Source organism: Triturus cristatus, chromosome 10 (assembly GCF_964204655.1).
Source record: "Triturus cristatus chromosome 10, aTriCri1.1, whole genome shotgun sequence".
In the NCBI taxonomy this organism is placed as follows: Eukaryota; Metazoa; Chordata; class Amphibia; order Caudata; family Salamandridae; genus Triturus; species Triturus cristatus.
In genome coordinates, this window is record NC_140593.1 from 372,380,887 (window position 1) to 372,394,750 (window position 13,864).

The 13,864-nt window shown below is 39.5% G+C and overlaps 1 protein-coding gene across 1 annotated transcript in view; it reads right to left on the reverse strand.

The window, feature by feature from the left end:
• The window catches only part of RAPGEF5 (Rap guanine nucleotide exchange factor 5), a 970,266-nt gene that overhangs the window by 14,449 nt on the left and 941,953 nt on the right, over window positions 1-13,864 (reverse strand). Inside the window, exon 24 of the mRNA XM_085631598.1 lies at window positions 5,514-5,578. Within this exon, the coding sequence (XP_085487724.1) occupies window positions 5,514-5,578 (65 nt within the window). The remainder of the gene's footprint in view (window positions 1-5,513; window positions 5,579-13,864) is intronic.

A 13,864-nucleotide genomic window follows, 5' to 3' on the forward strand; every position in this document is an offset into this window, starting at 1 on the left:
TCTTTGATTAACGAAACAATAGACAGTTTATTGACCAGGAAATTTAAGAGGGGAAATAAAATGAATTCTGGATGGTTTGATAATAATTGTACTCGTGCTTTACATGAGCTAAAAATAGCCCTGAGCACTAAACCACGAAACCCCTCAATTATTAAAAACTGTAGAATTTTGTACAAACAATCTCTCGCTAACAGGAAAAAAGAACTCCAAGAGGAGGCTTGGGATAATCTCAGCCTGGCTGCAGACACAAAAAATAGCAAATTATACTGGGAGACCATTAATAGTACCTTTTTAAAGAATGACAGCGCCCCAGAGCTAACTTCACATGTTAATTGTAATTCATGGATGGAACATTTTTTAAACATTTTTAATCCAGATGGGATTGTTTTAGATTCTTCATTGGATAATGACCCTTCCTGGCCTAGATTACCACTAAACATAACCCTAGATGAGGTCTTCGAAGGATTAAATAATAGCAAGGGAGGAAAAGCTCCTGGCCCAGATGGGGTCCCGCTCGACCTCTATAAATCTGAAAAGAATTTGTGGGCCCCTCTTCTAACTAGATTTTTTAATGCAACCGCAGAGGGTCAACTACCCACATCATGGGGCCAGTCTTTAATAATTCCTCTTTTTAAAAAAGGCTCTAAGTCGGAGGCAAGAAATTATCGTCCTATTTCCTTATTAGATTCCTCCATTAAAATTTTGAGCAGAATTTTGTTAAATAGACTCGAAAATTGGGCCACAGATAATTCAATCCTATCAAAGGCACAATATGGCTTCAGGAAAGGCCTGGGTACCCTGGAGCAGTGCGTAAATCTTGATCTTCTGATCAATAAATATACTGTTGCTAAGGAGGGTAATTTATTCCTTTGTTTTGCTGATTTGAGCAGCGCTTTTGATCTTGTGGATCATCAAATTTTATGGGACGTTTTACTAGAACTAAATGCCCCAAAGGAGTGCGTCTATTTTCTGGCGCGGCTTTATTCTCAGTTATCCTGCAAGGTTCGTTATGGACCCCAGGGCGAATGCACACCTTTTTTTAAAGTCGCAAGAGGCATCCGTCAGGGTTGTGTTTTAGCACCGTTTTTATTTTCACTTTTTATTAACCAGATCGACTCAATTTTATGTAAACTTCCCTCGGATGCTCCTATTATCAATGGGAATGTAACCCCAATTTTATTGTACGCTGATGACGCGGTACTTATGTCAAGAACACAGGTTGGGCTACAACGTCTCATGGACAGATTTGTGACATTTATTTAAGAAAGAAAATTGGTAGTCAACAAGTCCAAGACATTTGCAATGGCATGCGGGAGGAAAGCTAAATTAACCACCACCTCCTTTTATATTGATAAAGCCAAGATTGAAACTGTCAAATGGTTCTGTTATCTAGGAATAACATTTTCAGGAGATGGGAAATGGAACCAAGAAGATGAAAATGTTAGATCCAAGATGATCAGAAATACTACTAGTATTTTTAGATTTGCTGCAAAATTGGGTCAAAGGAGAATAAAAGAAATGATGACAATTTATAATGCTAGATGTATTTCTGCAGCCTTATACGGGGCAGGGGTGTGGGGACACCATAGTGTAAATGCACTACAGAATGATGAAAACAGGTTCTTAAAAAAACTTTTATGTGTTCCCCCATCAGCTTCTACCCTGCTGATTCACAAGGAAGTAGGTATTAATTACGTTGCGGACCTAGCCTCTCTACGCCCATTATTACTCTGGCGATCTATTTGGTCTAAAACAGAAACGATCTTTACACAATCAATTATTAAAGATTGTTTGAGGCTTGATAATTCATCTTGTATACCCTGGCTGAATTACATCTGTTATTGGTTCGATCTTTTGTTCAAATGTAATGTCCGCCTGAACCCTGAGGCTTCAGGATTGATATCTAAGAAAGACCTAAAATTGAAGTTTCTCTCACACAAGAATGCAACCAGAGAGAAGCAATCTAGAAATCTAACAACTATTGCACAGTATAATGATTTGAACCTAAGTAAAGGCTTTCAGGCCTACCTTTCCTGTGTCACACGCTCTTCCCACCGTTTTGTGCTAACACGTTTAAGATTGGGGATAGCCCACCACTTAGTCTCTTTTCCACATATGAAAATTAGATCTGATAAGATGTGCCCTTGCGACAACGTCTCAAAACAAAGCTGCTGTCATTTTTTATTGTTTTGTAAATTTTATACTCATTTTAGAAGATTTTATCTAAAACCCATCTTTTTAAAATATAATGTTCGGTCCACTAAATCTGCACTGAAATTATTAACTACTCTGGATAGCCCTGACATTTGCTTTTTTACTGCAACGTACATGATAAAATGTGTTTCTATTAGGAAGAATATAGTCATTCCCGTATAATTCTTGTTGTTCTGCGTATTTTGCACTTATGTTTAGTACTGTCTGTAACTTTCTATGCACTGTAATAGTTTGAGGTCTGTATGAGTTGCACCTGCACTTCTGGCCCTTACTGCTTTTATAACATTTCATGCACGGCACTTTATTACTTTATGTGTATTCGCACTTTTTTGAAGGTCCTTCTATTTTACCATGTAAAATGGTTTAAAGTTTTGTATAATATTGTGTATTTTATGTAACAGGTCCTCTTATATAACATGTAAATTTTAAAAATTGTCTTATGTGTTTATGTGCTTATATGGTTGTACTTTTCCAACCGAATAAAGCTTTTTGAATTGAGATGGAACAATGCGTGGCGCTGCTGGGTGCCAGATCAAAGACTCAATATTACCGCCTTAAAAATACAAAACGAGGACTGTCTGCTTGAGATAGCAGTGGGCTCACCATGCAAGGAAATAAGCTTCCCACAGATAGCTTTATAGAGATGGGAGGGGAAATAAATTGCTTGCTGAATGAACAATGAAAGATGTTCAATTTAGTGTGATTCATTTTACTTTTGCTCGGGCTCCATGGGCCTAGTCAGCTTCTGCAAAATCTTAGGTCCTAATTAATGTTTCTTCTTGGGAACCGTCCCCGTTTCGAGGCCTCTGTAACCTACTGTTCGGTTTGTCCTAAATTTGACATATACAATAAAGGAATTTAAAGGGCAGCACAATAGCCTACCCATGTCATTGTAGAGTGAGGTTAGGGACCATTCGAGGCTGTGACGCTCCTGAGCAGCGGCCCTTCTCTCCCATGACCTATACAAATGTGTAATTTATCTGTTTACCAGGACATATCTAGGTTCATAAAGCACGTGAAATGCCTATTGTTGATGATGTCAATAATGGGACACTGCCAAACAAGTTCCATTTGCCCAGTTATAAATGGCTCTGCAGAATAGGTTAACCAGCACAGGTTTTTGGACACCAGCTATTTCTTCTCACGCAGGTTCCAGCTGGGTGAGTCTGTGCATCCTTGCGGTAGCGATGTCCAGAATGACACACTAATGGCCTCCTGCATTCAAAGTAATGGTTTGGACGTACGGGGAGAAGTGGCGTAGCAAGGTCAGGTGGTACCCGGTGCGGAAAATCTCTTGTCACCCCCGGCTTGACAAAATGACAAAAATATGTGTTGAAAACACATATGTTTGCCATTTTGTCACACCCCCTTTCTACGTCACTGACGGGCAGATTACAGGGGCGAAGTGAGGAAAATCAGAGGGGGTTGCATGTGGTGAAAGAGGAATTAGAGGCATGCCCGCCATGCGTTAAATGTCAGGATTATGCCATAGCAAGCGTCTCGTGAGCCATGCTGAAATATGCAGGGTGCCTGCCTAGCTACAGCAGGAGGCATGTACCGCCTCCGATGCTCCACTGACTGGACATTGTGTGCCATTAGCATCCTGGAAAAAGGTGGGGGTGAACCCTGGATTAAAACTGGTCTCTCCTTGGCAAAGGGAATGTCGTGAAATCTGCCTTTGAAAGGTTGTGCAGATTATGTTCGTATCAACAACTCCATTACCATATCCGTTTTATGCTGCTCATTTGGAGTAAATCTAGAGCGCTTGTCAATATCTTTCCCTTTAATGGGCTGCATTGTTTTTCTTACACTCTGTATCATGGTATCCGCGTTGCTTGTGTAAGTATGAAGCACCCAGTTGTCCCTTTGGCAAGGTTTGCCTGTAAGCAACCAAAACAGTAAAGACGTCCATGATAGAGTTGTCTTAACATCACCTTGAATGACAACAAACCTATTATATGCATTTACACCACATGTTCTCACAGCCACCACAGCGTGAAATACCACAGGGTGACAACGTGTTGCTTAATAACAAGGAACAGCAAATGGCCAGAATAAGGGCCAGTTGACTTGAAAGGAAGAGGTCAATAAACGCCCATATCGCTTTTACTCTTAAACCGAATGGACACACTCCCTGGTGCTACATAAACACCTACACACAAAAATACCACAGAATCTAATCTAACATAAACTCAGTTCACGTGGAAAACACAGATGAACTAACACAAAAAGCACCAGGCCAGATAATGGTAGGTGCATGGTTTGTATGAACTAGATAACATTACATATTATCCAATTTTCAACATAACATTTGCTAAGTAGCATTGCCAAAGCCAATAGGTGTGAATTTCAATGGCCAGCCAGGGTGCTATTCTCTTTGCCTATGGCTGTGTTCGAATGGGTATATTTCATAATATCTTCCCCATGTCACATGGCCGATGCATTGTCAAAGCCAAGCATCAGCCTTCTTTGCACAGTAATGCCAAAAACATAAAAATCTGGCCGCCTTACTGTACGCAAGCATTAGGCAGAGACCTTTGAATGGTAAACTACAAAATCGAAAACAAACGTGCTATGAGGGCCATCAATCAAAGCAGTGACAGTGCTGGACAATAAGCAGCGCAGCTCCTGCAGCCAATGTGCAGGAAGTTGCCAGGCTCTTGCAAAAAAAATAATAATAAAGTTAAACAAATGCAACAATCATTTATTAAAAAAGGACATGTTGGCTCCAAACCCCAGCACTTAAGGAGAAAGCCTTAAAGGCAGATTTTCAAATTGTGCACAAGGAAAATGCATTCTCTCACAGTGAGGAGTGACAATGAGTGAAGTAGACAGCCCATGCTGTAAGCTGTCGGGAATGGGGCAAAAAGTGCAAAAGACATTTTATCAGGCCAATGGATGAAAAATGCTGTCTCATGCCATTCTTAATAGACTGAGAGCTAAATCTGTCTCAGAGGCCAGACCTAAAAATAGATCCAGTAGAAGCACTTTGTATCAAATGCACTGGAACTCTCCTGGTTTATGTTTATTTTTACAAGCTTGGAAGTTACAGTCCAATGATGCCGCAATGGACTCGAACACAGGAGAGACTGCTAGTCTCAGGTTTATGATCAATACACACATTATAGACTGTTAACCAATATACATTTCTAGAACATGGTTCAGTTAAACATTAACTATCAAACATGCATAATGAAAGCTATTCCCTTCATTTAATGATAGTATAAATGCCCGCTTGTAGACTAGAACAACATGAAATGATCCAACAGTTTTGTCATGAACAAAGAGAAACTACTTACCAACTTTTCAAAGTTTACAAGATTATCCAGAAATGTTTTATTTCCTTCGTGGATGAATGTTACATCTAAAAATAAACAAGAAACACAAGAAAATATGTTGGTGGTACTGTTGTTGTGAATAGAAAAAATAGCCATACCTCGACACAGCTATTTCTTTTATTAAACTGATTCTTAGTTTTCACATTTGAAATGGTCTTCCAGAACCAGGGTATGGATTATATGGTGTATATAAACGCTCACATAAAATTAATCATTTTTGCACTTATTCACTAGTGAATTTTGCATGTTTATTAAGCAAAACAGTACCTATGGGGTGTCACCAGTCTGCATCCTCCATTAAAGTGTCAGAGAGGATATAAGTGGGTTGGAGGAGCCTATTCTGAACCCAGGGACCATAAAAGAGCACATTTGAGGGCAGATCTGCAAATTTGTTGAAACATTGTACATCATTTGTTTGCAAATCAAAAGAAACATATAATAACAAGAACCAGAGTACTACTATGCATGATAAAGATGTAACCAGTGCACTGTGCACCTAGTTGCTGATGAACAGGAACCACAGGCATCCTGGTGTGCAACATTGAGAATTTCAACAAATGGATCACCAACGGTGCTGACACCCTGGCCCCCATGAAATAAAGCAGCACAGCAACAGCCAGAACACAAGCCAGCTGGTACACAGAAGACCTCAAAATGACCAAGCAACACTGTGCACAACTGGAATTGAAATGGAGAACAGGCAAAGGGGAAATGGAAAAAGATGCCTTCAAAGTCACCCAAATGAGGTACCATCAGCTCGTCTGAGAAACCAAGAGTAAACCCTCGTTAAAAGAATAAACACCAGCTCCAACAGCAGCAAAGAAATGTTTGCAATTGTCATAGACTTAAACACACAGCTGTAACCAGAAACCTCAGCCCATCACAAGATCTTTGTAATGACCTCTCAAACTTCTTTTGCAGCAAAATCACTATCATATACAGCAACTTTCCCCTGCAACCGGACCCCTTGGCATCTCCAGAGGTTTCCCAGTGAAAAAGGAAGTCAACACAATCACCACATAAGACAACAATAGCACAGAGGAGACCAAAACAATCATGAAGACTGTTCACTCCGAGGCCTTTGCAGATCCCTGCCACCCAAACCTTCAACAAAAAAGTAATCAGGGTGGCCCTCACCCCTATCTTCAACACCTCAATCAAGACAGACACCTACCCAGAAACATTGAAACACGCAGCCATCAAAGCCTCCCCTAAAGAAACCATTGGCTGACCCAACCAAACTCACTAATTACTGACCAATAGCTCTCCTTCCCTACCCAGTCCAATTCCTGGAAAAAGCCAACAACAAGTCCCTCCTTGACCACCTCACCAAAAACCAGCTTCTCACACCACATAATCAGGTGTCAAACCCAATCACAGCATGCAAATCCTCTTATATCAGTAATGGATGGCATTCGGCTGATCCTCCAGAAGGGGGAAACTCCAGCCCCTATCCTTCTTCATCTATCACCAGCCGTCGACACCGTCTCCCACCCAATCCTAATCCAACGACTCCAAGAAGCAAGCATCCTTAGGACTCTTCCTCAAATGGCTCTGCTCCTTTCCCACGGGAAGAACCCAAACTGTCAACATGCCTCCTCTATGGCTTTGAAGCACGAGCTCTTATTTGCAAAGTTCTGCAGGGCTCCTAGTTCAGACCAATGCTCTTCAACATCTACATGACCACTCTGCCTGACCATATATGAGCTCACAACATAAACATCCTCACTGACACCGACGACATGAAAATAATGCTGTCCTCTCTGACAAAACACCCAACTCCAGGAACAAGTTCACCACATGCATAACAGAAGTGGCCACCTGGATGAAATCTTATTGTCTCAAATTGAACTCGGACAAGACAGTGGTGGTAGTCTACAGGAAAAATGCTGCCATGTAACTCTACCAGGTGGCCCACGGAACTTGGAACCATCCCAGGCCCTCAAGTTAGAAACATCTGAATGATCATAGGCAACAAACTGAACATGACAGTTCAAGTCAAAACAGTGGCCTCGGCTTGCTTTAACACACTAAGGAAGCTGAAGACAATCCGCAAGTGGCTATCAGAAAACACCAGGAATACCATCACCCAGACCCTCATCACCAGCAGACTGGACCATGGACACACCCTGTATGACAGAATTACCAACTAGCTCACAAGAAGACTGCAGACCATCCAAAACACAGCAGTCAGACTAGTCCTCATCCCCCCACACTGTGCCCACATCTCACCACATCCCCAGGATCTCCAGTAGCTCCCAATACACATGTGCACACCTTAAACTCCTCACCAACACATCAACAGCTCTCCATAACACTGTCCCAGCCTACTTCAACATTCACATTCACTTCCACCACCCTTCCAGACACCTCCACTCAGCCAGTCTCTCATGAGCACAAGCTCCATGCATACACAAAAGTAAAGCAGTGAGCCACACCTTTATGACAGAGCATAATATAACATAAGCAAAAAACATAACATAAAACACAACATAAAAATAACAGAACACCTGCGCTTGGGCCAGGCCCTGTCCTAAAGCCTACTGTGCATAGTCAAAGGACATACGCAACTCTTTCCGTGGCATGGTAACTGGAGAAGGGCCAAGCCGAGGCCAGGTCTGCCCAGAGAATCCACTGCACACTACTAAAGGCCATAGAAAACGTGTTAAGTGGCTCATAGGTTGCAGGACTGGTGCAGGCCCTGCACCTTAAACCCATACTTGGCTTAGAAACATATAGGACTGGCACAGGGCTGGGTGCAAGTCAGTGCCTTTGGCTGACCGAACTGCCCACTTCAAATGGAAAAATGCCTTTAAGGTTGGACACGCGGTTGTTGAGTACAAGCCCTTGCCATTGACCTATTTCTACAACCAGTCTCCACTAAGGCCTATCCTGGTGACAGGAGTGCAGCTCTGAACTAAACTTATATATTTTTAAGAAAAAAATGAAAGCATCATATAAGGTGCCTATTCCACTATAGCGATATTGCTCAGATTAAACATCAACCGAAAAAGGTCATGCCCACACTAATTCCTTAATCAGAATACCGACTTCATAGAAAGTCTGTGAAATCTTAGAATTAAAACACGTCTACACTGCTGGTGCTACAAAGTGGTACTGGGCATGAAAAAACTAAGAATTAATGAATTAAAAGTCGGCCTTTCAATATGTCACTGAAAGTTCTGCGACCATGTTGGTTAAGCACCTTTGGTGAACAATTGCCATCTTACATGAGGATTTTTAAATATGGTGGGTGAGCTATGTGTTGGGTTCTCAGCTGGAATGTATGTCTCATGCATGGAATGGTTTACATCATAGTATGTATTTGGAATGGAATCTTTATTATATGTGCCAGTTATTTTTCAGTGGAATGGAGTAGCAATAAGCGAGGAACAGCACAAATTACATCAACTTCGCCATAGTATCATAATAACTAAAATCTAAAGCATGATGCTGAGCAGCATGAAGGTACCATTCCGAAATAGGACAAAATTCCTCAGAAGACAGCTATACCGAATTAAGAACTGGAGCAATTAATGTGCGTAGCAGATTACCATGTTGATAATGGCTATTCAATTGTGATTTAATTTATATAGCGCTTAGTACCAGTTACAAGGCATTCATAATCAGCTGAAGAGAAGGCGAACTCTCTGCGCTCAGTCTGCCATAGGCAGAAAATTGTGACTAATTCCATTGTTGAACGAATGCGTCTTACTTCTTGAAAAGGCAGTTTATTATGAGTAAACTTAGGTTGGTAAGGAGCAGTGATCTGGAATTGTTGGAACTATTAGGCACACCAGTCGAGAAGAAAACCAGAATTACATTTAAATCACCAGTTATTGTGAATTTGATCTTGAACAACTGTGAGTTTTTTATGTCTCAAGGAATTGATATTATTCTCTGTCTTCTTAGAAAGAAGTTCTCGTCAGTAGGAGGGAAATTATTTGTCAATGTTATGTCCCACTGAGGAATGCTCGGCTTCACAGGGAGAGATGGCCGCTAATGCAAAATTAACATTAATCTCTTGCAAAAATGGCTTCAGGGTGGTTTCATGAACTGATTATAAATCAGGATGGTTATGAAAAAGTGACGATGTATCCAATGGGCATAGTTCACTCGTTGGTTAAATACTGGAAAAACGGCCACCCTAAATGTGCTAAATTGTGGTTGTTAGTAGTGTGTCCTGTCCCATTAAAACTGTATCATGGACAATAGCTGGCTGTTGCAATAATCTGGGGAAAATCTGGAATTTGGATGTATTAAGTCCGGTGGTAATTTGTTTAGAAGAAACCTGGGCTCCTGCCGCTTTTGAGGTGGAAAAGTTCTTTGTGATTAGCTGTCCCTCTATTAAGTCTAGGAGAGGCTTGTGGTGGGATAGCCACACTATTGTCCACAAATTTTATTTGGACATATCAGTTGTATTCCCATCACTTAAACTTATTACATTGTATTGTATTCCCAAAGCAGAATTCAGGCCACTGCCTTTATATTCCAACTGGTGAAGAAAATACACATTTGTTAAGTGTGTTCTATCATTATATTATTTGGATTATCGCAAAGTAGGTATTACCAAGGTTCTAATTATGGGAGATCTGAACGCACCTGTCTCTAACCATTCACTCGCTCTTTTTGTGGACAAAGCATGGGAAGAGGCTGTTAATATTCCAGCCACTATATTCCCTCCTTGCTCCAGGACAAATAAAAGAGGATCTTTGCCCCTGGGGGCTTGCAGGGAACATACTTTAATTATCCTCAATTGGAGATTACAGGGCAATATTCCCGCCCATTTTACTCATACTACAGCCAAATCATCTACAATAATTATCTTATTAGTTGCTATATGGTTTTCCCTTATTTATCGGTTTGAAAGGTGATCATTAATATTTGGAGTGACCACAATATTGCTCTTCTCACCATCAACGGGAAGCTTGATGATGCCCCTTCATGGCAGATTCCTGATAATTATGATGTGTTATTTAGCATTGAGAATGGTAGGTCGTATGGACCAAGAAAGATATACAGTTGCTATCAATAGAATTAAGGAAAATTACTGAAAATCTCCCTCCTTTAGGGTGGTTAACTGCCGACATATTTGAGGAGGATCTGGGTAAATTAGAGAGGGTAACTCCAAATCTGGTATGTAGCCCATGTAAAAAAATCTATAAGGCATTTGAATAATTTTAATAAAGTATTTGCTTTTATTAAGCTTATTAATCATTTGCACAGGAGGCAATTCACCTTTTATTCTGAGGAACAAAATAAGTGGATCTCTCATTTAAAAAGAAGAAGAACTAGGTGGATAAGAATTTTAAAATAAACGTAGCACTGATAACATTTGGGTAAAAATAACAGAAGCAGTAAAATGTAAAAATACAAAAGCTTTTTGGAAAATAATCAGGGAAATAGCACCTCTTTTTCTAAACCTAAGATAAATAATATTACTAGTATGGAATGGCAAAAATACAAAACCTCTCTCTGTGCTTTAAACTCATAGAGACCCAGCAAGAGTGTTATAGAGTTCCTAGATGAGGTATCTGCTAGGAGATACCCTCCTCTTTCCCCTCCTACCAGACAGGACGTGTTGCAGTATCTTAAAACTGCTAAGAATTCCGGGGCAAGAGGTCCAGACCAAATACCTATTTCTATCATAAAATTAGACCTGGACCTATGGGCACTTACTTAGTGGCACTTTTTCATTTCTGTTATTATTCTGGGGTGGTTGTTTATAGTTCATTGAGGGGTTGTATCATCTTGCCTCTACATAGAAAAGATACTTCAAACTTTTCTAGCAATTATAGGCAGATTGCATTGTTGGACGCCAGAGGAAATATTTTTTCAAAATGTGTTTTATCTAATCTACTAGAATGGGTGGCGGAATAAACATTATTTCTTGAAAGCGGGCAGGGTTTAGAGCTGGGCACTCAACTCTGGATAATAACTATAATCAATCTAATATTGGAAAAATATGTGAAATGGAGGGGATGCCTGTAAATGCGGCCTATATAGATTCTTTAGGGACACTCCTCTATGCAGACAACATTGTTTTGCTAGACCTGACTCCCAAAGGCCTCCAGAAACATCTCGATATCTTGTCATCTTACACCGACACTCAGTTTCTGAAAGTTAATATAAATAGAACCCAGGGTATGAGGTTCCATCTAAAGGACTGTTGGACCAATAAAAAAATATAGTTTAAAAATAATAATTCTACCATAGAAGTAGAAAAGTCATACCCATATCTCAGAAGAATTGTATCGGCAAATTTGGTTGACAATGAACATATTGCCCATATTACAAATAAGGTATATGCTCATGGAAATGCACAAAAGGCACTTTATGGAGCAACACTTAAAAGTCACTTAAATAATCTTTTAACAGTACACAAAATTAGGATTCTGCCGATCCTTTTATATGCTATAGAGACAATAAATATTAATCAATTGCACCTTATGCATAAGTTGGAGGGGAAGATTCTTCACACTATTTGCACCTTAAATTCAATGGTTTCAATAGAAACGTTAAGGCTAGAATTTGCACCGGTGAGCACTTACATAAGAGGACTAGACAGTATTTATGATGGTATCATTGTATTCTACACGTCAAAGACAGGTCTTTATGGAGTCTTATGGTCTTGGAACGTCTCCTTCCTACTACAAAGGCTGGTTCTTTTATAGCCAACATTACATCTGCTCTTCAGCACTTTCTTTGATTAGACCAGATATTCAAAATGAGAGCTATGTTCATCTTAAAAAAGCATACCATGAAAAATTGCTCCATGGAGACTAATATGGGTATATTTAGAATAAAATCCTATTTCCAGTGTGTCATTCAATCATGTCAGGCAGCATTTCCTCAAGTGTATTTAAGCTGGAACCTGAAACACAGGCTGCACAGGTGTATAATGCTATGTAGGTTGAAGTGTTTACCGCTACAAATTGGACAGCAAAAAGTAGTTTGGGAGGATAGAAAATGCATCTTATGTTATAATGATGTACAGAATATTAAACATGTTATATTTGTCTGATCTGCTTAAGGGTCTACTAACAGCAATTTTTAAAACCACTTAAAAGAAATTATGGCCTTACAACAGCAAATGCTTCTATGGAGATGATAAATTGCCCAGTCAATGAATTAATGTGTTGCAATGTTTTAAATGTTTTAGCTCATTTTTAAAGTTATATTAATTGATGTATTTTGTGAATTGTAGATCCCATTGTAAGATCTAAATCTGTAATAAAAAACCTTGAAACCTTGAGGTAGTAGCTCTTAGACCATATTGCTCCTCACTCTCTATACTTGATTATGGTGTACCCCTGTTATTTGTTAGTTACTTCCTCCAGCTCATTAAACCAAGTCATTTGCTATTCCAATAACCCTGAACTGTTTTTGGTACATCCAGTATCCCTAGAAGCGTTATCTGGCTTTTGACATCCTGGATGACTCATTCTGGCATGCTCTCCAGATACAGTTTGTGATGATTTTATTTACTGCATCGCTTGCATTCTTAACATTGTTTTCCAAGATGCTGTAAGTTGGGTCTTTGAGGCTCACTGGATGGTTAAAACTTTTGTCTTTCTTTCATGTTGTTAACAATTTTTGGAGTATTATACGCAACTGGGATGTAAAATTTTCATAGTTTTAGTTCACATCTTGGACTTCTAGTACCTGGTTTCTAATCATGTTTCACTAAAAAAATACTCTTGTCAGTGGTTCTTCTTCTTGAAAATGCAAATATCTTTTCTCGATGCTACAATATATTCAAACAAAAATTTAAAGTCAGCTAATCATACAAAGCCATTGAAAATATTATTTTTACATGGAAAATAAATCTCAAATCTTTGCTGTCTTTTCTTTGAAAGCCCTATCATTTAAAGTCTTGCTGTACTGCCTTTCTGAATTTCTTCAGATCCTTCTGCAAGACTAGGTGTTCATTAAGGGAGGGCACCAATGGAAGGCTCCAATGAACGCAACACCCGTGATAGGCGAAAGATTAACCTGTAACTCACACGCTCCAAAAACTCAAAAGGTAGTAGGTTTTTATTTTTATTTCCAAAGGTCAAAACCATGTTCATTTTTTAAAAACATAATGTTAGATTAGTAAAGTCAGTAATTAATCATCAAATAACCACAGAATGGTAATGCCCAGCAAGTGTTACTTATACCAAAGATCTCAAACTGGTGTTAGTAGTTCATTCAGTCTTTTTTTGCATTTTCTGTTTTTTCTTGTCTCGTTTGAAATGTAAGAACTCTGGTACCAGAATCTAATTAAAGACAGGACTGGTTGAATTATTGGCACAAGTCTTGTGACAACA